This window comes from Oncorhynchus tshawytscha, linkage group LG03 (genome assembly GCF_018296145.1).
Source record: "Oncorhynchus tshawytscha isolate Ot180627B linkage group LG03, Otsh_v2.0, whole genome shotgun sequence".
Classification (NCBI taxonomy): domain Eukaryota; kingdom Metazoa; phylum Chordata; class Actinopteri; order Salmoniformes; family Salmonidae; genus Oncorhynchus; species Oncorhynchus tshawytscha.
Genome location: NC_056431.1, coordinates 51738502 through 51763823, shown reverse-complemented (window position 1 = coordinate 51763823; position 25322 = coordinate 51738502). Strand labels below are relative to the sequence as shown.

Here is a 25322-nt window from a genome sequence, read left to right as displayed (position 1 = left end):
ACAGCACTTTGAGATATCAGCTGATGTACGAAGGGCTATATAAATAAATTTGATTTGATTTGATAATGCATGTCATAACAGCAAGATGCCCAGCACGCTCTCCTCCCCGGCAAAATTTCAGGCACATGTCGCACCCTACACTACACCTGTATGTCAAATGCATAGCTTTCCTGCGCCATAGCAAGCTTCTGTATCCATTGGTGAAGTAATTGAATTTTGAGCTAAATGTAAAAATACAAATTCAGAGGGTTAAGAAAGGAACAATATAAACCATAATTATTTTGGTTTGAACCAGTTCAGAACTTAATTTTGCTTGTCGGAACAGTAGAACAGAACAGGGAAAAAAAGAATTGTTCTGTTCAGAAAGACACGATTGGAAAATAATTTAGGTTCCAACCACTGGTATCAGCCTAAACAGTCAGTATCTCGACGTGTTCTAAACAATCAGTATCTCGACGTGTTTAGATATAGGCAGAAACTCAAACAGGAAGTACCCGTGCTTCGAACTATTAAACGCTGGTCTGACCAATCGGAATCCGCGCTTCAGGATGGTTTTGATCACGTGGACTGAGATATGTTCCAGGTAGCTTGCGAAAATAATTTAGATGCATACATGGATACGGTGACAGAGTTTATAAGGAAGTGTATAGGAGATGCAGTACACACAGTGACTATTAAAACCTACCCTAACCAGAAACCATGGATAGATGGTAGCATTCGAGCGAAACTGAAAGCGTGAACCACCGCATTTAACCATGGCAAGGTGACTGGTAATATGGCAGAATACAAACAGTGTAGTTATTCCCTCCGCAAGGCAATCAAACAAGCTAAACGTCAGTATAGAGATAAAGTGGAGTCGCAATTCAACGGCTCAGACACAAGAGTATGTGGCAGGGACTACAGACAATCACGGACTACAAAAGGAAAACCAGCCACGTCGCAGAGAACGACGTATGCTTCCGGAGAGGCTAAACACATTCTTTGCATGCTTTGAGGATAACCTAGTGCTAACGACGCAGCTCGCTACCAAGGACTGTGGGCTCTCCTTCACCGTGGCCGAGGTGAGTAAAACATTTAAACGTGTTAACCCTCGCAAGGCTGCCAGCCCAGACGGCATCTCTAGCCGCGTCCTCCGAGCATGCGCAGACCAGCTGGCTGGTGTGCTTACGGGCATATAAAATCAAATCAAATTTATTTGTCACATACACATGGTTAGCAGATGTTAATGCGAGTGTATTCAATCTCTCCCTATCCTACTCTGCTGTCCCCACATGCTTCAAGATGTCCACCATTGTTCCTGTTCACAAGAAGGCAAAGGCAACCAAGCTTAATGACTATTGCCCCATAGCACTCACCTCTGTCATCATGAAGTGCTTTGAGAGACTAGTCAAGGATCATATCACCTCTACCTTACCTGCCACCATAGGCCCACTTCAATTTGCTTACCGCCCCAATAGATCCACAGACGATGCAATTGTCATCACTCTGCACACTGCCCTATCCCATCTGGACAAGAGCAATAATTATGTAAGAATGCTGTTCATTGACTATAGCTCAGCATTCAACACCATAGTAACCCCCAAGCTCATCATTAAGTTCAAGGCCCTGAGTCTGAACCCCGCCCTGTGCAACTGAGTCCTGGACTTTGTGATGGGCCGCCCTCAGGTGCTGAAGGTAGGAAACATCACCTCCACTCCACTGATCCTCAGACACTGGGGCCCCACAAGGGTGTGAGCTCAGCCCCCTCCTGTACTCCCTGTTCACCCATGACTGCATGGCCAAGCACGCCTCTAACTCAATCATCAAGTTTGCAGATGATACAACAGTAGTAGGCTTGATTACCAACAATGATGAGACAGCCTACAGGGAGGAGGTGAGGGCTCTGGGAGTGTGGTGCCTGGAAAACAACCTCTCACTCAACGTCAACAAAACAATGGAGATGATCGTGGACTCCAGGAAACAGCAGAGGGTGCACCCCCTATCTACATCGACGGGACCGCAGTGGAGAAGGTGGAAAGCTTCAAGTTCCTTGGTATGCACATCACTGACAAACTGAAATGGACAATCCACACAGACAGTGTAGTGAAGAAGGCGCAACAAAGCCTCTTCAACTTCAGGATGCTACATTTTTTGGCTTGCCACCTAAACCCTCACAAACCTTTACAGATACACAATTGAAAGCATCCTGTCGGGCTGTACCCACCACCTGGTACGGCAACTGCACCGCCCGCAATGGCAAGGCTCTCCAGAGGGTGGTGCGGTCTTCCCAACGCATTACCGGGGGCAAACTACCCGCCCTCCAGGACACCTACAGCACCTGATGTCACAGGAAGGCCAAGAAGATAATCAAGGACATAAACTACCCGAGTTACTCCCTGTTCACCCCGCTATCATCCAGAAGGCGAGGTCAGTACAGGTACATCAAAGCTGGGGCCGAGAGACTGAAAATCAGCTTCTATCTCAAGGCCATCAGACTGTTAAACAGCCATCACTAGCACATTAGAGGCTGCTGCCTATAGGCATAGACTAGTATCCACTGGCCACTTTAAGGAATGGAACACTAGTCACTTTAATAATTTAAGGAATGGAACACTAGTCACATTTAATATGTATATATGTTTACATCATTCTGGCATTACTCATCTCATATGTATATACTGTATTCTATACTATTCTACTGTATCTTAGTCCGTTCTGCTCTGACATCGCTTGTTCATATGAATATAGTCTTAATTAATTCCTACCTAGATTTGTGTATATTGGGTATATGTCATGTAATTTGTTAAATATTACTTGTTAGATATTACTGCACTGTCGGAGCTAGAAGCACAGGCATTTCGCTACACCCTCAATAACATATGCTAATCATGTGTATGTGACACATCAAATTTGATTTAATTTAGTCGGATTCCGCTGAAAAATGTTTCATCTATTGCAAAATGTTTTGCAACGGAAATTGTTTACCGTTTACTTTAGGAACCAAACAGAAGCAACACTAGCTAAATGAACTAAACGGAGCGGGACCTACATTAATTTGTCGTTGCAAAACGTTTTGCAACAGACGAAACGTTTTTCAACGGAATCCAACTAATAGTAATGCCTACTGTACATCCCAGGTTTCGCTTTCAAAATTGTGACCATTTCCGTGAATGTCCAGGCATGCGCAGTGAAGTAGCAATGACATCGATTGTTGTTGTTTCTCTGGGCAACTGATATTGAAGTTAGATACCGGTACATTTGTTGCCATTGTGTAATCGAATATTGGACATAGCGCGCGGACTAAATCGCTTGCTGAACGAACGCTACATTGTATCAAATGCGATGGGTTCTGCATCGAGCACAGAGGGTGAAAGGGAACCTCTTCTTGTTCCTCCTGACCGCGAGACGAGCATTCAGCCAGTTTACAGCCAAGTCTACGGGAGAAGATGGCTGGTTCTGACTCTGTTTTCCTTGTTGGCGTTCATGCAAGGGATAGTATGGAACACCTGGGGCCCAATTCAGAACTCTGCCATGCATGCGTACGATTTCACCAAATCTGACATCGCCGTGCTTGTTCTTTGGGGGCCAGTGGGGTTCGCGCCTTGGCTTCTATTTATATGGCTAATGGACAAAAAGGGTGAGTTGTTTTGTTCTAAATGACAGTTGACAATACTGTACTGGAACACAATGTACTTTCCTTTATGTCATTTAAAAAAAATGTTTGTCTCCATTCCAACATTATATAGTTTTATTGAAGTGCATGAAGTTGTGAATTGTTGACACACAAATCCCTATAAAACTTTCAAGATACGATATTTCTGAGAAATCATAGATCAAAGTTGATCAGCTAAGCTACCCCCCACCCTCCAAACCAAATCAACCACAAGAAAGGAAACAAAGAAACATCTTAACATTTCCCTCAGACTGACCTAGTTGCAATGTTGTTGTTCAAATCAAATTGTATTAGTCACATGCACCGAATACAACAGGTGTAGATCTTACAGTGAAATGCTTACTTATGAGCCCCTAACCAACAATGCAGTTAAAAAAATACGGATAAGAAATAAAAGTAACAAGTAATTAAAGAACAGCAGTAAAATAACAATAGTGAGACTATAAACAGGGGGGTACCGGTACAGAGTCAATGTGCGGGGGCACCTGTTAGTTGAGGTAATATGTACATGTAGGTAGAGTTATTAAAGTGACTATGCATAGATGATAACAGCAGAGAGTAGCAGTGGTGTAAAAAAGGGGGACAATGCAAATAGTCTGGGTAGCCATTTGATTAGGTGTTCAGGAGTCTTATGGCTTGGGGGTAGAAGCTGTTTAGAAGCCTCTTGGACCTAGACTTGGCGCTCCGGTACCGCTTGCCGTGCGGTAGCAGAGAGAACAGTCTATGACTATGGTGGCTGAGGTCTTTGACAATTTTTAGGGCCTTCCTCTGACACCGCCTGGAATGTAGGTCCTGGATGGCAGGAAGCTTGGCCCCAGTGATGTACTGGGCCGTACGCACTACTCTCTGTAGTGCCTTGTGGTCGGCGGGCCGAGCAGTTGCCATACCAGGCAGTGATGGTGCAGCTGAAGAACCTTTTTGAGGATCTGAGGACCAATGCCAAATCTTTTCAGTCTCCTGAGAGGGAATAGGTTTTGCCCTCTTCACGACTGTCTTGTGTGCTTGGACTATGTTAGTTTGTTGGTGATGTGGACATCAAGGAACGTGAACCTCTCAACCTGCTCCACTGCAGCCCCGTTGATGGGAAAGGGGGCATGCTCAGACCTCTTTTTCCTGTAGTCCACAATCATCTCCTTTGTCTTGATCACGTTGAGGGAGAGGTTGTTGTCCTTGCACCACACGGCCATAACACGGCCATAAATAACATAATGTTTCTGTCTTTTCAGTATGTTCTTTTCACCAAGTCGTTTTAGTAACCATTACAAACCAGCCTCCACAGAATAACATGTTCCTGTAAGAAATGGTGACTGACTTACTGCCTCTGTGGAGTTTTTGCTAGGACCCACTTATGTGTAGTCTCTGAAATCTCTTTCACCAATCTCTCAAACAACAGTCCAGTCAAGTGTAATTTACAGGCAGTTCAAGTAACACTTAAAAGGAGCCATGTATAAGTGTCGCGACAAGTGCTCCCATACAGGCTAGCTAACCACCAAACCAAACCAGTTCCTCCACATCACTTGATTGACACCGTTAGCTAACACCCATCTAACACACAGAACACACTGTCAGGTGACAAAAACAGTTCATTTATCCCCCAGGAAACATAAAAGCAAATAACATATAAAGCATATTAAAGCAAAGGGCATTTGTCATAAGTTTGTCATGTGGTTAGTTAGTCATCTAGGGACATGACTGTCTCTCTAAAACAAAATGATGACGGTGCTATGGGTGTTACATAATCTAAACAGGTCATACAGTGTAATATCATTTTTTGCTACTGTAGTTTGTAGGCCAACCCTGATGAAAAGCAGCTCCAATGACTGTCTGGTAGAGATTAGAATGAAATGTATTTTGTACACAGGATCCACATACCAGCATCTGCCATTGTTTAGTTGTGCCATCTTTAGTACATGGTGATCTGACAGACAGGAACAGATTTCCTCAAGGGAACCCGCAGAATCATTCGGAGATACAGAATTCATGTTTCTCTAACATTTCTTTATTTTATTTGTATTTCTTAAACCATTAATTAACTAGGCAGTGATCAAAATCCGATTTAGTTTATCTGATGATAGGATTATCAATTTGTCACCAATTGTGTACTTTTTCAGCTAGTGACTCGCACTCATCACTACCAAGAGGAAATTGGGGAACAGATAATGACTAGGGGAACAGAAGTTCTCTTAAAAGATGGTCATGTGGTGGAAACTGAAAATGTAGACTTAAGTCAGAAAGGAAGCTGCATTTCTCTGGGTGTGTATATGAGGAAGAGAAGTGGGATGTTGTGGTTTGGGGGGAGTTGACTGGGGACTAGTGATTCATATTTGGGATAATGTTTAGAATGATCTCAACAATTATACAAAATACACTACGTGACCAAAAGTATGTGGACACCTGCTCGTCGAACATCTCTCATTCCAAGATCATGGGCATGGACTTGGTCTCCCTTTGCTGCTATAACAGCCTCCAGTCTTCTGGGAAGCCTTGTTGGAACATTGCTGCGGTGACTTGCTTCCATTCAGCCACAAGAGCATTAGTGAGGTCAGGCACTGATGTTGGGCGATTAGGCCTGGCTCACAGTCAGAGTTCTAATTCATCCCAAAGGTGATCGATGGGGTTGCAGTCAGGGCTCTGTACCAGCCAGTCAAGTTCTTCCACACCGATTAGGACAAACCATTTCTGTATGGACCTCGCTTTGCACGGGGGCATTATCGTCCTGAAACAGGAAAGGGCATTCCTCAAACTGTTGCCACAAAGTTGGAAGCACAGAATCGTCTAGAATGTCATTGTATGATGTAGCATTAAGATTTCACTTCATTGGAACTTACGGGCTTAGCCCGAACCATGAAAAACAGCCCCATATCATTATTCCTCCTCCACCAAATTTTACAGTTGACACTATGCATTCGGGCAGGTAGCGTTCTCCTGGCATTCTCCAAACCCAAATTAGTCAGACTAACAGATGGTGAAGTGTGACTCATCACTCCAGATGATGCGTTTCCACTGCTCCAGAGTCCAATGGCCACTCCAGCTGACGCTTGCCATTGCGCATGGTGATCATAGGCATGTGTGCGGCTGCTCGGCCATGGAAATGAATTTAATGAAGCTCCCGACGGCAGTTCTTGTCCTGACGTTGCTTCCAGAGGCAGTTTGGACCACAGTGAGTGTTACAACCGTGGACAGACAATTTTTACACGCTTCAGCACTTGACGGTCCCGTTCTGTGAGTTTGTGTGGCCTACCACTTCGCGGCTGAGCCGTTGTTGCTCCTAGATGTTTCCCCTTCACAATAACAGCACTTGCAGTTGACTGGGGCAGCTCTAGCAGGGCAGAAATGTGACTAACTGACTTGTAGGGAAGGTGGCATCCTATGATGTTGCCATGTTGAAAGTCATTGAGCTATTCAGGAAGGCCATTCTACTGCCAATGTTTGTCTATGGAAATTGCATGGCTGTTTGCTCGATTTTATACACCGTTCAGCAACGGGTGTGGCTGAAATAGCATAGTCCACTAATTTGAAGTGGTGTCCACATACTTTTGTATATACAGTGCATTTGGAAATTATTCAGACCCCTTGACTTTTTCCACATTTTGATACAGCCTTATTCTAAAATGTATTAAATATTTTTTTCCCTCATTCTACACAATACCCCATAATGACAAGGCAAAACAAGTTTTTGGGGACATATAATAGATTAAAAATGAAAAACAGAAATATCACATTTGCATAAATATTCAGACACTTTACTCAGTAATTTGTTGAAGCACCTTTGGCAGCGATTACAGCATTGAGTCTTCTTGGTTAAGACACCACAAGCTTGGCACACCTGTATTTGGGGAGTTTCTCCCAGGTTGGATGGGGAGCGTCACTGTACAGCTATTTTCAGGTCTCTACAGTCCAGAGATCTTCTATCGGGTTCAAGTCCGGGTTCTGGCGGGGCCATTTCAAGGACATTCAGAGACTTGTCCCGAAGCCACTCCTGCATTGTCTTGGCTGTGTGCTTAGGGTTGTTGTCATGTTGGAAGGTGAACCTTCACCCAGTCTGAGGTCCTGAGTGCTCTGGAGCAGGTTTTCATCAAGGATCGTACTTTGCTCTGTTCATCTTTCCCTCGATCCAGACTAATCTTTCAGTCCCTGCTGAAAAACATGCCCACAGATGCCAGGTTTCCTCCAGAAATGACACTTGGCGGGCCTCCCGGGTGGGCAGTGGTCTAGATGTGCAGTGCACGCTGCCCAGGTCGCTAGGTGTATGGTGTTTCCTCCGACACATTGGTGCGGCTGACTTCTGGGTTGGATGTGCATTGTGTCAAGAAGCAGTGCGGCTTGGTTGGGTTGTGTTTCGAAGGACGCATGGCTCTCGACCTTCGCCTCTCCTGAGTCTGTACAGGAGTTGCAGCGATGAGACAAGACAGTAACTACTACTAATTGGATACCACAAAAAAGGGGGTAAAATAAAACAAAAAGAATAAAACAAGGGGAAAAAAGAACTGACACTTGGCATTCAGGCCAAAGAGTTCAATCTTGGATTCATCAGACCAGAGATTCTTGTTTCTTATGGTCTGAGAGTCTTTAGGTGCCTTTTGGCAAACTCCAAGCAGGCTGTCATGTGCCTTTTACTGAGTGGCTCTTGCTGGCCAGTATAACATAAATGCCTGATTGGTAGAGTGGTGCAGAGATGTCCTTCAGGAATGTAATCCCATCTTCACAGAGGAACTCTGGCAGAGCTCCAGAGTGACCATTGGGTTCTTGGTCACCTCCCTGACCAAGGCCCTCCCCCGATTGCTCAGTTTGGCCGGGCGGCCAGCACTAGGAAGGGTCTTGGTGGTTCCAAACTTCTTCCATTTAAGAATGATGGAGGCCACTGTGTTGTTGGGGACCAGATATGTGCCTTGACTCAATCCTGTCTCTACGGACAATTCCTTCGACCTCCTGGCTTGGTTTTGCTCTGACATACACTGTCAACTGTGAGTCCTTATATAGACAGATGTGTGCCTTTCCAAATCATGTCCAATCAATTGAATTTACCACAGGTTGACTCCAATCAAGTTGTAGAAACATCTCAAGGATGCTCAATGGAAACAGGATGCACCTGAGCTCAATTTCGAGTCTCATAGCAAAGGGTCTGAATACTTATGTAAATAAGGTATTTCTGTTTAAAAAAATATATAAATTAGCAAACATTTCTTAAAACCTGTTTTCACTTAGTCATTACGTGGTATTGTGTGTAAATTGATGACATTTTTTTAATTATCCATTTTAGAATAAGGCTGTAACTTAACAAAATGGAAAAAGTAAAGGGGTCTGAATACTTTCCGAATGCACTGTGTACTAGTACTGTAACATTTGGAACAGTTATACAGAATAACCTCCCATTTTTCTCTCTCTAGTCCCCAAACTAACCTACTTCAACCCCACCTCTCCCATCGCTGTCTCCCCTCTTCTCTTTACTCTCTCTCCATCTCTCCCCTCTTTCTCCACCTCGCCCCTTTCATGCTACATCTCTCCCCTCTTGTGCTGCAGGTCTGCGGGTGTCTCTTCTACTGTCAGCCTTCTTCATGGTGATTGGGGCAGCGCTGCGAAGTGTCCCTGTACCAGAAGAACATCTAAGACGATGGTAACAACCCTCACTCCCAGAGCCATGCTATATACTTTATATATAGTCCATACCAGGTGTCCCCAACCTTTTCTAGCATGAGAGCTACTCATTTCTTTTCAAACTTTCAAATTATTCTCTTTTCATCTTGCCTGCAACTCTTCCACTGGTCCTTACTGTACACAATAACGTTTTCTGTCAACATACTTGGTAAAACAAATAATGGTAAATAAACAACTCATAAGGATGGCCCTATAAAATCTGTGATTTTCTCTCTCCAAATTATGTTTGATATTTTCCCAAATTATGTTCTCAGTTGAATTTTTCCTGGTTTTTGTTTTTCACTCTCTACATTACAATTATTTATAGAGAAACAATGTAATTGAATATTCATGTAAATGCTTAAATTACAACAGAAGACAATTTCTTGTGGGGGTCTGGAAGAAAACTAACAAGTAGATTATTTATTTTTTATTGCGCATCTAGTGAGTGAGGAATGTGCCATCTAATTTGCCTGTCTAGTGATGGTTCTGTACTGCTGCTGCTCATTTCATGGCCTAGTTTGCAAATAATAAATATTAGATACCAGTCAAAAGTTTGGACACACCTACTCATTCAATTATATCTTTTTTTACTATTTTATATATTGTAAATAATAGTGAAGACATCACAACTATGAAATAACACATGGAATCATGTAGTATCCAAAAAAGTGTTTAACAAATCAAAATATATTTTAGATTTTAGATTCTTCGAAGTATCCACCCATTTGCCTTGATGGCAGCTTTGCACACTCTTGGCATTCTCTCAACCAGCTTCACCTGAATGATTTTCCAGGTGAACAGACTTGATGGAGTTGATGGAGTTCCCACATATGCTGAGCACTTGTTGGCTGCTTTTCTTTCACTCTGCGGTCCAACTCATCCCAAAACATCTCAATTGGGTTGAGGTCAGGTGATAGTGGATGCAGCACTCCATCACTCTCCTTGGTAATATAGCCCTTACACAGCTTGGAGGAGTGTTGGGTCATTATCCTGTTGAAAAGCAAATGATAGTCCCACCAAGCGTAAACCAGATGGGGTATTATTGATTGTATGTTTGTTTATTCCATGTGTGACTCTGTGTTGTTGTATGTGTCAAACTGTATTGCTTTAGAATGCTGTGGTAGCCATGCTGGTTAAGTGTGCCTTGAATTCTAAATAAATCACAGACAGTGTCACCAGCAAAGCACCATCACGACACCTCCTCCATGCTTCACGGTGGGAACCACACATGCGGATATCATCTGTTCACCTACTCTGCGTCTCACAAAGACACGACAGTTGGAACCAGAAATCTCTCATTTGGACTCATCAGACCAAAGGACAGATTTACACCCGTCTAATGTCCGTTTCTTGTTTCTTGGCCCAAGCAAGTCTCTTCTTCTTATTGGTGTCCTTTAGTAGTGGTTTCTTTGCAGAAATTTGACCATGAAGACCTGATTCTGAACAGTTGATGTTGAGATGTGTCTGTTACTTGAACTCTGTGAAGCATTTATTTAGGCTGCAATTTCTGAGACAGGTAACTCTAATGAACTAATGAACTCTGGGTCTACCTTTCCTGTGGCAGTCCTCATGAGAGCCAGTTTCATCATAGCGCTTGATGGTTTTTGCGACTGCACTTTAAGAAATGTTCCGCATTGACTGATCTTCATGTCTTAAAGTATTGATGGACTGTAATTTCTCTTTGCTTATTTGAGCTGTTCTTGCTATAATATGGACTTGGTATTTTACCAAATCTTCTGTATACCACAACTGACTGGCTCAAATGCATTAAGATGGAAAGATATTCTACAAATTAACTTTTTTAACAAGGCACACCTGTTAATTGAAATGTAATTCCAGGTGACTACCTCATGAAGCTGGTTGAGAGAATGCCAAGAGTGTGCAAAGTTGTCAAAGGCAAAGGAAGGCTATTTTGAAGAATCTTAAATATAAAATATATTTTCATATGTTTAACACTTGTTTTGGTTACTACATGATTCCATATGTGTTATTTCATGGTTTTGATGTCTTCACTATTATTCTACAATGTAGAAAATAGTAAAAAATAAAGTAAAACCCTTGAATGAGTAGGTGTGTCCAAACCTTTGACTGGTACTGTACGTCTGCCAGGTAAGCCTACTATGCAGTTAACAATTCATTTAGGAGGTTTTGGTGAAAGTATTTCTGTCAATCCACAAGTTTGTTATCACATCAACTGTCTACACACAGTGATAGACAAACACGTGCACCACACAGACAGATGGGCAATATTGCTGGAAATTAATTGGCAGATAACGTGTTAGGTTTAAAAATATATATACAGTGGGGCAAAAAAGTATTTAGTCAACCACCAATTGTGCAAGTTCTCCCACTTAAAAAGATGAGAGAGGCCTGTAATTTTCATCATAGGTACACTTCAACTATGACAGACAAAATGAGGGAAAAAAATCCAGAAAATCACATTGTAGGATTTTTAATGAATTTATTTGCAAATTATGGTGGAAAATTTGGTCAATAACGAAAGTTTATCTCAATACTTTGTTATATACCCTTTGTTGGCAATGACAGAGCTCAAACATTTTCTGTAAGTCTTCACAAGGTTTTCACACACTGTTGCTGGTATTTTGGCCCATTCCTCCATGCAGATCTCCTCTAGAGCAGTGATGTTTTGGGGCTGTTTCTGGGCAACACAGACTTTCAACTCCCTCCAAAGATTTTCTATGGGGTTGAGATCTGGAGACTGGCTAGGCCACTCCGGGACCTTGAAATGCTTCTTACGAAGCCACTCGTTCTTGCCCGGGCGGTGTGTTTGGGATCATTGTCATGCTGAAAGACCCAGCCATGTTTCATCTTCAATGCCCTTGCTGATGGAAGGAGGTTTTCACTCAAAATCTCACGATACATGGCCCCATTCAATCTTTCCTTTACACGGATCAGTCGTCCTGGTCCCTTTGCAGAAAAACAGCCCCAAAGCATGATGTTTCCACCCCCATGCTTCACAGTAGGTATGGTGTTCATTGGATGCAACTCAGCATTCTTTGTCCTCCAAACACGACGAGTTGAGTTTTTACCAAAAAGTTATATTTTGGTTTCATCTGACCGTATGACATTCTCCCAATCTTCTTCTGGATCATCCAAATGCTCTCTAGCAAACTTCAGACGTGCCTGGACATGTACTGGCTTAAGCAGGGGGACACGTCTGGAACTGCAGGATTTGAGTCCCTGGTGGCGTTGTGTGTTACTGATGGTAGGCTTTGTTACTTTGGTCCCAGCTCTCTGCAGGTCATTCACTAGGTCCCCCTGTGTGGTTCTGTGATTTTTGCTCACCGTTCTTGTGATCATTTTGACCCTACGGGGTGAGATCTTGCGTGGAGCCCCAGATCGAGGGAGATTATCAGTGGTCTTGTATGTCTTCCATTTCCTAATAATTGCTCCCACAGTTGATTTCTTCAAACCAAGCTGCTTACCTATTGCAGATTCAGTCTTCCCAGACTGGTGCAGGTCTACAATTTTGTTTCTGGTGTCCTTTGACAGCTCTTTGGTCTTGCCCATAGTGGAGTTTGGAGTGTGACTGTTTGAGGTTGTGGACAGGTGACTTTTATACTGATAACAAGTTCAAACAGGTGCCATTAATACAGGTAATGAGTGGAGGACAGCGGAGCCTCTTAAAGAAGAAGTTACAGGTCTGTGAGAGCCAGAAATCTTGCTTGTTTGTAGGTGACCAAATAGTTATTTTCCACCATAATTTGCAAATAAATTGTATATATATTTCACCTTTATTTAAAACGGTAGGCTAGTTGAGAACAAGTTCTCATTTACAATGACGAGCTGGCCAAGATAAAGCAAAGCAGTTCGACACATACAACAACACAGAGTTACACATGGAATAAACAAACATACAATCAATAATCCAGTTGAAAAATAATATATACAGTGTGTGCAAATGAGGTAAGATAAGGGAGGTAAGGCAATAAATAGGCCATGGTGGTGAAGTAATTACAATATAGCAATTAAACACTGGAGTGATAGATGTGCAGAAGATGAATGTGTAAGTAGAGATACTGGGGTGCAAAGGAACAAGATAGATAATTAAATACAATATGGGGATGAGGTAGTTGGATGGGCTATTTACAGATGGGCTATGTACAGGTGCAGTGATCTGTGAGCTGCTCTGACAGCTGGTGCTTAAAGTTAGTGAGGGAGATATGAGTCTCAAGCTTCAGTGATTTTTGCAGATCGTTTCAGTCATTGGCAGCAGAGAACTGGAAGGAAAGGCAGCCAAATTAGGTATTGGCTTTGGGGGTGACCAGTGAAATATACCTGCTGGAGCGCGTGCTACGGGTTTGGCTTTTAAAGCCAATATTGGCTAACCAGGGGTTAAATAATGTCAATATTTTGTTGCTGGGAGGTTGCAGTGTCTGATTCTTGTGAGGTAGAACACGTGAACATTTCATGTACTTTCAGAATTGTTTGGTGAGCTACTCCTAGGTGGCCAGAGAGTTACTGGTGGCTCATGATCAACCCGGTCCATACTGTATACACAGTTGAAGTCAGAAGTTTACATATACACTTAGGTTGGAGTCATTCAAACTCATTTTTCAACCACTCCACAAATTTCATGTTAACAAACTATAGTTTTGGCAAGTCGGTTAGGACATCTACTTTGTGCATGACACAAGTAATTGTTCCAACAATTGTTTACAGACAGATTTTTTCACTTACAGTGAATTATATCACAATTCCAGTGGGTCAGAAGTTTACATACACTAAGTTGGCTGTGCCTTTAAACAGCTTGGAAAATTCCAGAAAATGATGTCATGGCTTTAGAAGCTTCTGATAGGCTAATTGACACCATTTGAGTAAATTGGAGGTGTACCTGTGGAAGGCCTACCTTCAAACTCAGTGCCTCTTTGCTTGACATTGAGGGAAAATCAAAAGAAAGCATCCAAGACCTCAGAAAACAAATTGTAGACCTCCACAAGTCTGGTTCATCCTTGGGAGAAATGTCCAAATGCCTGAAGGTACCACGTTCATCTGTACAAACAATAGCAAACAAGCATTAACACCATGAGACCACGCAGCCGTCATACCGCTCAGGAACGCTGTATGGCGTTCTGTCTCCTAGAGATGAACGTACTTTGGTGCGAAAAGTGCAAATCAATCCCAGAACAACAGCAAAGGACCTTGTGAAGATGCTGGAGGAAACAGGTACAAAAGTGTCTATATCCACAGTAAAAAGAGTCCTATATCGACATAACCTGAAAGGCCGCTCAGCAAGGAAGAAGCCACTGCTCCAAAACCGTCATAAAAAGCCAGACTACGGTTTGCAACTGCACATTGGGACAAAGATTGTACTTTTTGGAGAACTTTCCTCTGGTCTGATGAAACAAAAATAGAACTGTTTGGCCATAATGACCATCGTTATGTTTGGAGGAAAAAGGGGGAGGCTTGCAAGCTGAAGAACACCATCCCAACCGTGAAGAACGGGGGTGGCAGCGTCATGTTGTGGGGGTGCTTTGCTGCAGGAGGGACTGGTGCACTTCACAAAATTGATGGCATCATGAGGGAGGAAAATTCTGTGGATATATTGAAACAAAATCTCATGACATCAGTCAGGAAGTTAAAGCTTGGTTGCAAATGGGTCTTTGAAATGGACAATGACCCCAAGCATTCTTCCAAAGTTGTGGCAAAATGGCTTAAGGACAACAAAGTCAAGGTATTGGAGTGGCCATCAGTTGTGGAAAATTGCAAGATTATGTTATAATGCTTGTATTGCATTATAATGGTTGTTTTATTCGACATAATAGAGTATTCTGATAACTATTGTGTGTGTGTGTTCCACTGAAGATGGGCCTCTGAGAGAGCACTGACAGAGGAGATTTACGATGTCTTTGGGTGATAAAACCTAAAGAGCATTCCAGATAACATGAGGTAATGGTTCTGTGCTATGAATTACCAGGAATGAGATTAGAACCTCGTTTTAGGGACCAAACTGAACGATAATTTATAGTGATTGTTGTCTGGCTAAGGAATACTCCTTTCTCAATTATAAAGTCCCTTTGTGAACTGTTCCTAAGATCTGTGGTTCGTCATGTAAGTTGAGAGGGGTGTATCTTGGCTATAAAAGATCTTTGTACTTTTCTGTTGGTACTTTCATTGGTTCATTAGAGATGGCGCATCATTGAAAGTCAAAAGGCTATTGCAAAGCTCTTATTATTTAAGATGTACTTTAAGTATAACTCTGACTGGTGTGTGAAGTTTGTAACAGAAATAAGCCACCACACATCACAAAGCCCTGACCTCAATCCTATAGAAAATGTGTGGTCAGAATTGAAAAGGTGTGTGCGGGCAAGGAGGCCTGACTCAGTTACACCAGCTCTGTCAGGAGGAATGTTCCAAAATTCACCCAACTTATTATGAGAAGGTTGTGGAAGTCTACCTGAAACGTTTGACCCAAGTTAAGCAATTGAGTGTATGTAAACTTCTGACCCATTGGGAATGTGAAGAAATAAAAGCTGAAATAAATCATTCTCTCAACTATTATTCTGAAATTTCACATTCTTAAAATGAAGTGGTGATCCTAACTGACCAAAGACAGGGAATTTTTACTAGGATTAAATGTCAGGAATTGGGAAAAACTGAGTTTAAATGTATTTGGCTAAGGTGTATGTAAACTTCTGACTTCAACTGTATCGGGTGGGCAAATTACGTTCCGAGTCCATTCAAACTGCCCCCGGGAGGCTTGAGTAAAACAATTGTTGTGTGTAGAAATTATAATGGACCTACATATATTTTCAAATATCTGCCCTTTGACCTGCCAGTCCGAGAAATGATCTGTGCGGCCCTCTGTTGAATGTTGAAATCCCGATGTGACCCTCAAGCCAAAGTTATTGCCCACCCTTGCTTTATATAGTGATACAGTCAGGTCCAGAATTATTGTCCACCCTTGCTTTATATAGTGATACAGTAAGGTCCAGAATTATTGCCCACCCTTGATTTATATAGTGATACAGTCAGGTCCAGAATTATTGCCCACCCTTGATTTATATAGTGATACAGTCAGGTCCAGAATTATTGCCCACCCTTGCTTTATATAGTGATACAGTCAGGTCCAGAATTATTGCCCACCCTTGCTTTATACAGTGATACAGTCAGGTCCAGAATTATTGCCAATGATAAAGATGACATAAAAATACTTTATAAAATGAGTAATTAAAATACTGAGCTATTGTATGCAACAAAAAAGAAGATTCTATTATATTATACAATTGCTCAGAAAATACATTTTAGTAATACAAGAAAATCTCAAAGATAGGTGTCAATGATTGACAAGTAAGTGGTATATTTAATTTGTTTTGCTATATATTTGTACCAATTGCAACCATTGGCGATGGATGACGAAGGGATTTTCCATGCTTGTTAACTAATTTTTATACCCCAGTGAAACAGAAATCCATGGAAGGCCACAGTACAGTTTCTTAAAAAGAGATTTACTGAAATAAAGTAGAATGTTTATGCAGATTTAATTTATTTAGAGCTTTTTTTATAAGAATGTTTAGGGGTACCAATAATTGTCACCTTTTAGAAATAATTATATTGTTTGTTAAAACCTCTTGAGCTTACTTGAGACGCAGACGTCCCACCTAGAGCTCTAGAAATGCACATGCGCGACGCTACATGCTAATAGTATTAGTTAAAACGCAAACGTTCATTAAAATACACATGTTTGGTATTAAAATAAAGCTACAGTCATTGTGAATCTAGCCACCGTGTCAGATTTTTAAAATGCTTTTCGGCGAAAGCATGAGAAGCTATTATCTGATAGCATGCAACACCCCAAAAGACCCGTAGGGGATGTAAACAAAAGAATTAGCATAGTCGGCGCTACACAAACCGCACAATAAAATATAAAACATTAATTACCTTTGACCATCTTCTTTCTTTGCACACCTTGATGTCCCATAATCAATACTGGGTCTTTTTTTTTTTGGATTAAATCGGTCCATATATAGCCTAGATATCGATCTATGAAGACTGTGTGGAAAACGGAAAAAAGAGCGTTTCATAACGTAACGTCATTTTTAAAAGTTAAAAATTCGACGATAAACTTTCACAAAACACTTCGAAATACCTTTCTAATGCAACTTTAGGTATAACTACACGTTAATAAGCTATAAAAATCATCAGGAGGCGATGTAAATTCGATAGCCTGCCGTGTGGAAAAATGTCCGGAAAAACACAGAGACAATGCCTCGGGTCGGTGGTCGGAGAGAATCGGTTCCCTTTGGGCGGATCTACCAAGAATCAATTCAGATTCAAATGAGGAGACTCTATAGATCCTGTGGTAGCTGTAGGTACTGCAAGCTTGGCCTCATATATTACGGTTCACCTTTAACAATTCATGGGAGTGGCGCATGGATATTTTTTTCCATCTCCAGTGATCAGATTTTCCTGCGCTTTTCGATGAAACAGACGTTCTGTTATAGTCACAGCCGTGATTTAAACAGTTTTGGAAACGTCTGAGTGTTTTCTATCCACACATACTAATCATATGCATATACTATATTCCTGGCCTGAGTAGCAGGACGCCAAAATGTTGCGCGATTTTTAACAGAATTTCCGAAAAAGTAGGGGGGAAGCTTAACAGGTTAAACAAAATCGTTCACTGAGCAATGATATTAGTATAAAATAATTATCAAACTTCTTTCAGCATACTGTAGTGTCTTTACCCTCATTAAACTGAAGACTTATAGTTTTTATCAAAGATTCTCTGTAATTAGTGTTACGAGATCAAACTGATTAATCATGTAACTGTAATTAACTAGGAAGTCGGGGCACCAAGGAAAATATTCAGATTACAAAGTTATAATTTCCCAATATAACCTTTCAGATATTTTCATATCTGATCCATAGTCTTCTGATTAATTAATTATTTACTTTACCTCACGTTAGTCTCATTCCAAACATCGTAAATGGTTGGTTATCTGCACAAACCCAGTCTTCACTATGAGTCATCCATACATCAATTGTCTTAAATCATTTATTTATTACTAACCAAGTAATTCACAGAAATACATAAACAAACAATCAAGGTAAATATGGTTACAAGAAATGATAGGGGAATGTGCCCTAGTGGGCTAAACCGGCATCGCGGCTTGGTGGACAAAAGGGGGAGTCAGCTGAGAAGTCACTACAGAGTGATAATTATAACAGTTGAAATGCTAATCCTTTGCACATGAACGCTCACTCATTCGGGAACAATTGCAATCAATCAATATATTTACGCTCAGTGTGTCGTCTTGATCGCTGTTGAAAAGTTAGTTTCTGTTGGAGAGTTTGTCCTCTCTCTCTCTCTCTCTCTCTCTCTCTCTCTCTCTCTCTGTGTCTTGGTTAGAGGGGATAGTTCAGAGCGACATTCATCCGTTTCGTTATGGAGTGAATGTTTCGGCAGTTGTCGTTCTTCGCGTTCAATGATACCGAATTCCTAGCTGCAGACTAGTAATTAATATCAAAGACTTGTCTTATTCTGTCTGTATCGATTGTCTAAGAGTTTAACCACGTGGTATGGTTAAAAGATTCAGCAATGGTCTGCAACCTTCGTCCCCTCCTAATGGAGAAAAACATGGTCTGGTGATAATTTCTCAAAGTTGGGTTTTATTCGGGAATTGCAGAAATCTCAAGGATGGTCAATGGAAACAGGATGCACCTAAGCTCAATTTCGAGTCTCGTTGCAAAGGGTCTGAATACTTATTTAAATAAGGTTTTTCTGGTTTTTATTTGTAATAAATTTGCAAGAGATTCAAAAAACCTGTTTTTGCTTTGTCGTTATGGGGTATTGTGTGTAGATTTAGGATTTTTTATTTATTTAATCCATTTTAGAATAAGGCTGTAAAGTAACAATGTGGAAAGTCGAAGTTTGAATACTTTCCCGAATGCACTGTACTCTGGCATGAGTTTCGATACAAGATCATGACCCATAATGTTGTGAGATTATTTCTCTAGAAAACTACACAGATCAAATGTAGGCTACACAGAATTGTATATTTATTAAAATTACAAATAATTTGAATAGCTATGGTAATTTGCTTGTTTCTGCTTTTAAATTGCAGCTTTAGGGAGGAAAGAAAGGACCCATCGAGTTGAGCATAGTTTTGATGGATGAAAGAATTCATGAACCACTTGTTTTACACTCATATTGAACTGTCACATTGAAATAGTTCCTGCTCGTTTTGAATGCCTCACAATAGCAGAGACCTGGAATGGGATTGAGGCTCACCGTTTCCTCCTAAAAATTTGAATTCTATTTTAATAGTTGAATTGTGTGGATGCTTCTTTTGTTGCTCTTTTTGGCTACTGCTTTCATTCACACTGTCATTTCTGCCATCCTTATTTCCACCAGCTGAAAACCCCCCCAGAAGGAAACCATGTCCTTTCTTCCATTGCTCTCTTAAAAAATATAGTCAATATTTCCTCCACTTTCTAAAAAAAGCATCTGTGTGTTTAAAGGAGGCCTAGGCAAGGTTATCTGGATTACTTTAGGTATGAAGGTACTTTTATTATCCTACCTGCTCTATTGTTCATCTGCCACGTATTTCTTATTAGGCTCCACAATGAGCTCGATTCAGGTGATACATGAAGGGTATTTCAATTGAGGAAGGAAATTGTATTCCCTTAATGAGGTGTATAGCACTTTCACCAACTGAATTTATGATGTTAGGTTTGTTAATTTTTGCTCCCAAAGGTTAGGTAAAAACTCATTGTATTCTAACTGCACATTTTCTCGGAGTCTGATTGGGTCTGTAAAATGAGACCATTTAGTTAAGTTTATTGCAATATTAATACAGACTAAAAAGTCTAAAATAAATCGGAAAGATTGGCTCTTGTTTTAGGAGAGATACTTAGGAAATGAGACTCATGAATGATTCCTTCATTGTAGAAAATTATATAAAGGTGTTTGAAGAAAGTATAAACTTGTATATTGTGTTTGCCCCAGGCTTTGTAAAGTCTGGTCCCAAATCTGTTTATGCTGCAACACATACCTGGGACCAGGATAAGGCTATGTGCCTTTACTGCATTTAACTGACAACAACCTCTTCATGCCCCACAAGTCTTCATTCTCCCTGTCACCTCTATGCTTCAGAGGGCAGCTGAGTATGGAACAACAGAATAGGTGTGTGTGTGTGTGTGTGTGTGTGTGTGTGTGTGTGTGTGTGTGTGTGTGTGTGTGTGTGTGTGTGTGTGTGTGTGTGTGTGTGTGTGTGTGTGTGTGTGTGTGTGTGTGTGTGTGTGTGTGTGTGTGTGTGTGTGCGCGTACTAGACTAGAGATCTGCATAAAGTTGACTTGACACTACATGTCCTTGGCCTAGGGTCATTCAATAAGCATGACATAATATATATGGTGTTGGTGTGGACGTTTTTACAGTGACTATGCCTACGTGGCTGAAGAGGGCATATGCTGTTGTACTTTGTCATGTGAGAAATACAGGGTCACACTGAGGCATACACCATCAAACAAGAGAGGCGGTTCTCGTGGAGGAGCGTTACATTGCAGGCAGTAAGGATGCCTACACAACCGCACTCTGCAGACGAAGTACTCTGTGGAGTGCTGTTGTGATTATAAGATCTCCACATCCAACTGAGACCCAGAAAGTGTTGCTATCGAGATGATAAAGTGCCAATACGTAAAGGTTTAACACCCATCTATGTAAAGCACTATCCCTGAGAAGGTGTCTCTCCTCTCACAGTTCCGGTGATTACATTATACATCTAGCCTATACGGGACAAACAATTCAAGACACGCTTACCACGCCTAACTCCTGTACTAATTCCTGTCAACCTATGTTTATAGTTGTAGTATGTAACAGTTGTAATGCCAGTAAGGGAGGATTTTAGGATCAACTTTGTGCCTTTTATGAAAATGCGATACTGATGTCAAAATATAGGTAGGTAGATCCTTATGCCATGCGAGTGGAATACCTCCCTCATACCATGGCAACCGTACTGTTCTGTGAGTTGTGCGGTTCCTGAGCAAGCAGCCACTGTGCGTTTAAATCATAAAGATTTATGAAGTTTCTCAGAGGGCTTAAAATTGTTCTGACCTTTGGAGATCAGAACAGATAACCTGAGGTAACACTTTCACTCAGGCGTATATGATTCCTTAATATTTCCACTGAACAGTAAAGCCTTATTGAGCTGTGTATCTAACAGCCTATGATCTATTCAGAAACAGATCCCCAAGTCACCAGCAGGTGTCACTCATTGCATTGCGTTTGCTGCTGCTGCTGCACGCAGGTCTATGGCTGCACAGTTCGAGATCTGAGACATGGGGTTTGTGTTATTTTTACCCATGCTGCTGCCATGTACTTGTCTCACACACACATAAATATTCAATTTCCATCTCTCTTGAAACGTCAAGTGTGGGTGCTGCTGGGTCTACGACGGTGATTTTAGATACGACCAATGGTAAGAGGTTCTGCTGATCTGTTGAGAGGTCCGTGGGAATAAGAGGAGATGAACGGGGAGAGAAGACAGGATAGAAGAGGGGAGAGGTCAGGGAAGTAAAGGAAAGAGGAGCAGATAGGAGAGGAAAGGAAAGTAGGAGGAGAGGAGCTGAGAGAAGTGGAGAGGAAGGGAGCTGAGAGGAGGACAGGAGAGGAGAAGAGGTGAAGATAAAAAATGAGAGGAAGGAAGCTGAGAGGAGGACAGGAGAAGAGGTGAAGATAGAAAATGAGAGGAAGGAAGCTGAGAGGAGGACAGGAGAAGAGGTAAAGATAGAAAATGAGAGGAAGGAAGCTGAGAGAGGACAGGAGAAGATAGAAAAGGAGAAGAAGGAAGCTGAGAGGAGGACAGGAGAAGAGGTGAAGATAGAAAATGAGAGGTAGGAAGCTGAGAGAAGAAAGAAAAGGAGAAGAAGGAAGCCGAGATGAGGACAGGAGCTGAGAGAAGAGATGAGATGAGGAGAAGAGGTGAAGATAGAAAAGGAGAGGAAGGAAGCTGAGAGGAGGACAGGAGCGGAGAGGAGGAGAAGAGGAAGGAAGCTGAGAGGACGACAGGAGCGGAGAAGAAGAGGTGAAGATAGAAAAGGAGAGAATCTGAAAGGAGCTGAGTGAGTTCAAGTGCATCCCAGCCAGCGATCAAACAGTCTTTGATTTTCACCCCCTCCTAAAGATTGATTTAGAAACAGGATGGCTCCCCTGACAGCACGCACTAGATCATATTTTTAAAGAGGGAGAACAATCGTTTCATGTTCAATGGGCGTATTTCTTCACCATATGCTCTGGAGGGTAAACTTTGTTCAGTTTGGAGCTCATTTCTGAGAATCAAAGGGAGTGGGTTGTGAGATTGAAACACCTTCCTGTTGTCAGAGCTGCTCTCTGGTGTAGTTCAAGTAAGGAAACGTACCTGAAGGCGATCTTTGTGTGAGTCAGAATATCTGAAAAGAGGCCAGGGCAGGGGAGGAGGATAAAAGACAAGACACCATTACAATGGTCACTAATTTGACAGGGGTCCGAGCACCAATATGATAACTCTTGAATTAAAGCAGGCAATGCTCAAATGTTTGCAAATACAGAGAGAACTGATGCAAAGGTTCTCTCTCAGAAATATCTTTGTCTCGTTGATTGGCTACACACACACACACACACACACACACACACACACACACAACCATGACGTGTTGTGTCCCTGTACCAACTGCAAACTTTGCCACTGTGCCAATGATACTGCCATGGCCTCTCTGATTGTGCCACCCTCTGACACATTAGATTCGATCAGGTATCTGGAAGTGGCAGTGGTATCATTTCTGTCGCACAGTGCCAGGTTAGAGACACGAGCATATCGTATATCTAACTGACTTACTCGCACGCTGGGCTGGCTTGGTCTCAGAGCAATGAGATTTTCTCTGACAGGGTTCATCAATATACATTAAGTGAATCATCTCTCGCAGAATGACTGCCCTCCCTCCATCCTCCCCTCTTCCACTCTTCCACACCCAGGGTTGGAGAGTTACTCATGTGATCTGATTAAAACTAACTTCAATCAGTTATGTTACCAGCAAAAATATTGTAATCAGATTACAGATACTATTGAAAAACTAGATTTACTTTTTGGATTCTGAAAAGATGTTTGTGGAAAAAAAATACATTATGACACCTTTCTGTTTTCTCAATGACATTCAATTCAGGCATTGAAAAAAGGTGCGAGTTTTAATTTGCTCCACCTGAGTGAGTCTGATCACAAGTCAGAGACCACTATGATGACACATCAAATGCGTTTGATGGATCCTTTTTGTCTTCTAATGCCTCTTAAAGGGAAAGTCATCCAAAAGATTTTGAATTATCAGCAGGTCAGTTTTATGATGTGTTGTCATCAAGTGTACAAGATGGAAGATAGATTTGTGGACAAGCGAGCACCATAAATCTTTTAATTATTTTGATCATTCTGTTTGACTTGAATGGAATGAATGATCACAGCGTGAGAGGGAGGGAGACTGGGGACGGGTGCGAGATGGAGGGAGTGTGGAGGAGGGAGAGAGACTGGGGGGAAGGAAGAGAGAGCTAGAGAAGGAGTTTGTTAAGTGAGGGGAGGGAGAGAGGGGAGGAAGGTGAAAGGGATTGAGGGAAAGCAGTGGGAGAGGGAGAGAGACATGAGAGAAGTGAGGGAGAGTATTGTAGGAGATGGAGGGAGGGGGGAGTTAACCATCGTTTGAGAAGATCTCAGGAGGAGATATGGGATAGCTACACTTCCATCGATCTGTCTTGCCAGCGTTGACAGCTCTTTGTCTTCTGCTATGAGCTTATCTGGTTTGAACTCAAGGCAGACAGCAGTGTTCGACTGGTTTACGGGTGCCAGGACTGTAGCAGAATGTCTGTCAATATTAGTGCTGTGTTCTTTTCCTCGAGATAAGACTCAGCAAAGAAGATGCACAGGTTCTTAATAGTTTTTTTTAGTCTCACCTTTGTTGCCTGCCTTGTAATCTTTTCAAAGAGTTATTGTACATTTACCAAGCTGAAGAAGCTTCTATCTGGAAAGATAACCATTTTATCTTAAATCATACCCACATTAATGAAAATCGTTAAAGGATTTGCACCAGAGGTGGGCAATTTTGTCTCGGGCCTCGTTGGGCTTCAAAATTCAGTGGATGGTCGCAAGTTTTTTTGTTTTTTGTTGTTGTTCAAAGCAATTTGGCCAGAAAAGGGAAGTTATTTGAAAATATATAGGTCCATTGTAAATCCGACATACTTACTATCCTATCTAGTTTTAGACGTTCAAGAGTGGCCTGGAGTGTTTTTTTAATCCAAATAATACAGTGGGGCAAAAAAGTATTTAGTCAACCACCAATTGTGCAAGTTCTCCCACTTAAAAAGATGAGAGAGGCCTGTAATGTTCATCATAGGTACAATTCAACTATGACAGACAAAATGAGAAAAGAAAATCCAGAAAATCATATTGTAGGATTTTTAATGAATTTATTTGCAAATTATGGTGGAAAATAAGTATTTGGTCACCTACAAACAAGCAAGATTTCTGGCTCTCACAGACCTGTAACTTCTTCTTTTAAGAGGCTCCTCTGTCCTCCACTCGTTACCTGTATTAATGGCACCTGTTTGAACTTGTTATCAGTATAAAAGACACTTGTCCACAACCTCAAACAGTCACACTCCAAACTCCACTTTGGCCAAGACCAAAGAGCTGTCAAAGGACACCAGAAACAAAATTGGAGACCTGCACCAGGCTGGGAAGACTGAATATGCAATAGGTAAGCAGCTTGGTTTGAAGAAATCAACTGTGGGAGCAATTATTAGGAAATGGAAGACATACAAGACCACTGATAATCTCCCTCGATCTGGGGCTCCATGCAAGATCTCACCCCGTGGGGTCAAAATGATCACAAGAATGGTGAGCAAAAATCCCAGAACCATACGGGGGGACCTAGTGAATGACCTGCAGAGAGCTGGGACCAAAGTAACAAAGCCTACCATCTGTAACACACTACGCCGCCAGGGACTCAAATCCTGCAGTGCCAGACGTGTCCCCCTGCTTTTGCTAGAGAGCA

At 41.8% G+C, this 25322-nt stretch overlaps 1 protein-coding gene across 1 annotated transcript in view; it reads left to right on the top strand.

Moving 5' to 3' along the window:
* Positions 1–3146: 3146 nt before the first annotated feature.
* LOC112238587 (solute carrier family 49 member 4) overlaps positions 3147–25322 on the top strand; it is a 65399-nt gene continuing 43223 nt past the window's right edge. The window contains exons 1-2 of the mRNA XM_024407154.2: positions 3147–3616; positions 9173–9266. Coding sequence (XP_024262922.1) covers positions 3322–3616; positions 9173–9266 — 389 coding nt within the window. The 5' untranslated portion in view covers positions 3147–3321. The remainder of the gene's footprint in view (positions 3617–9172; positions 9267–25322) is intronic.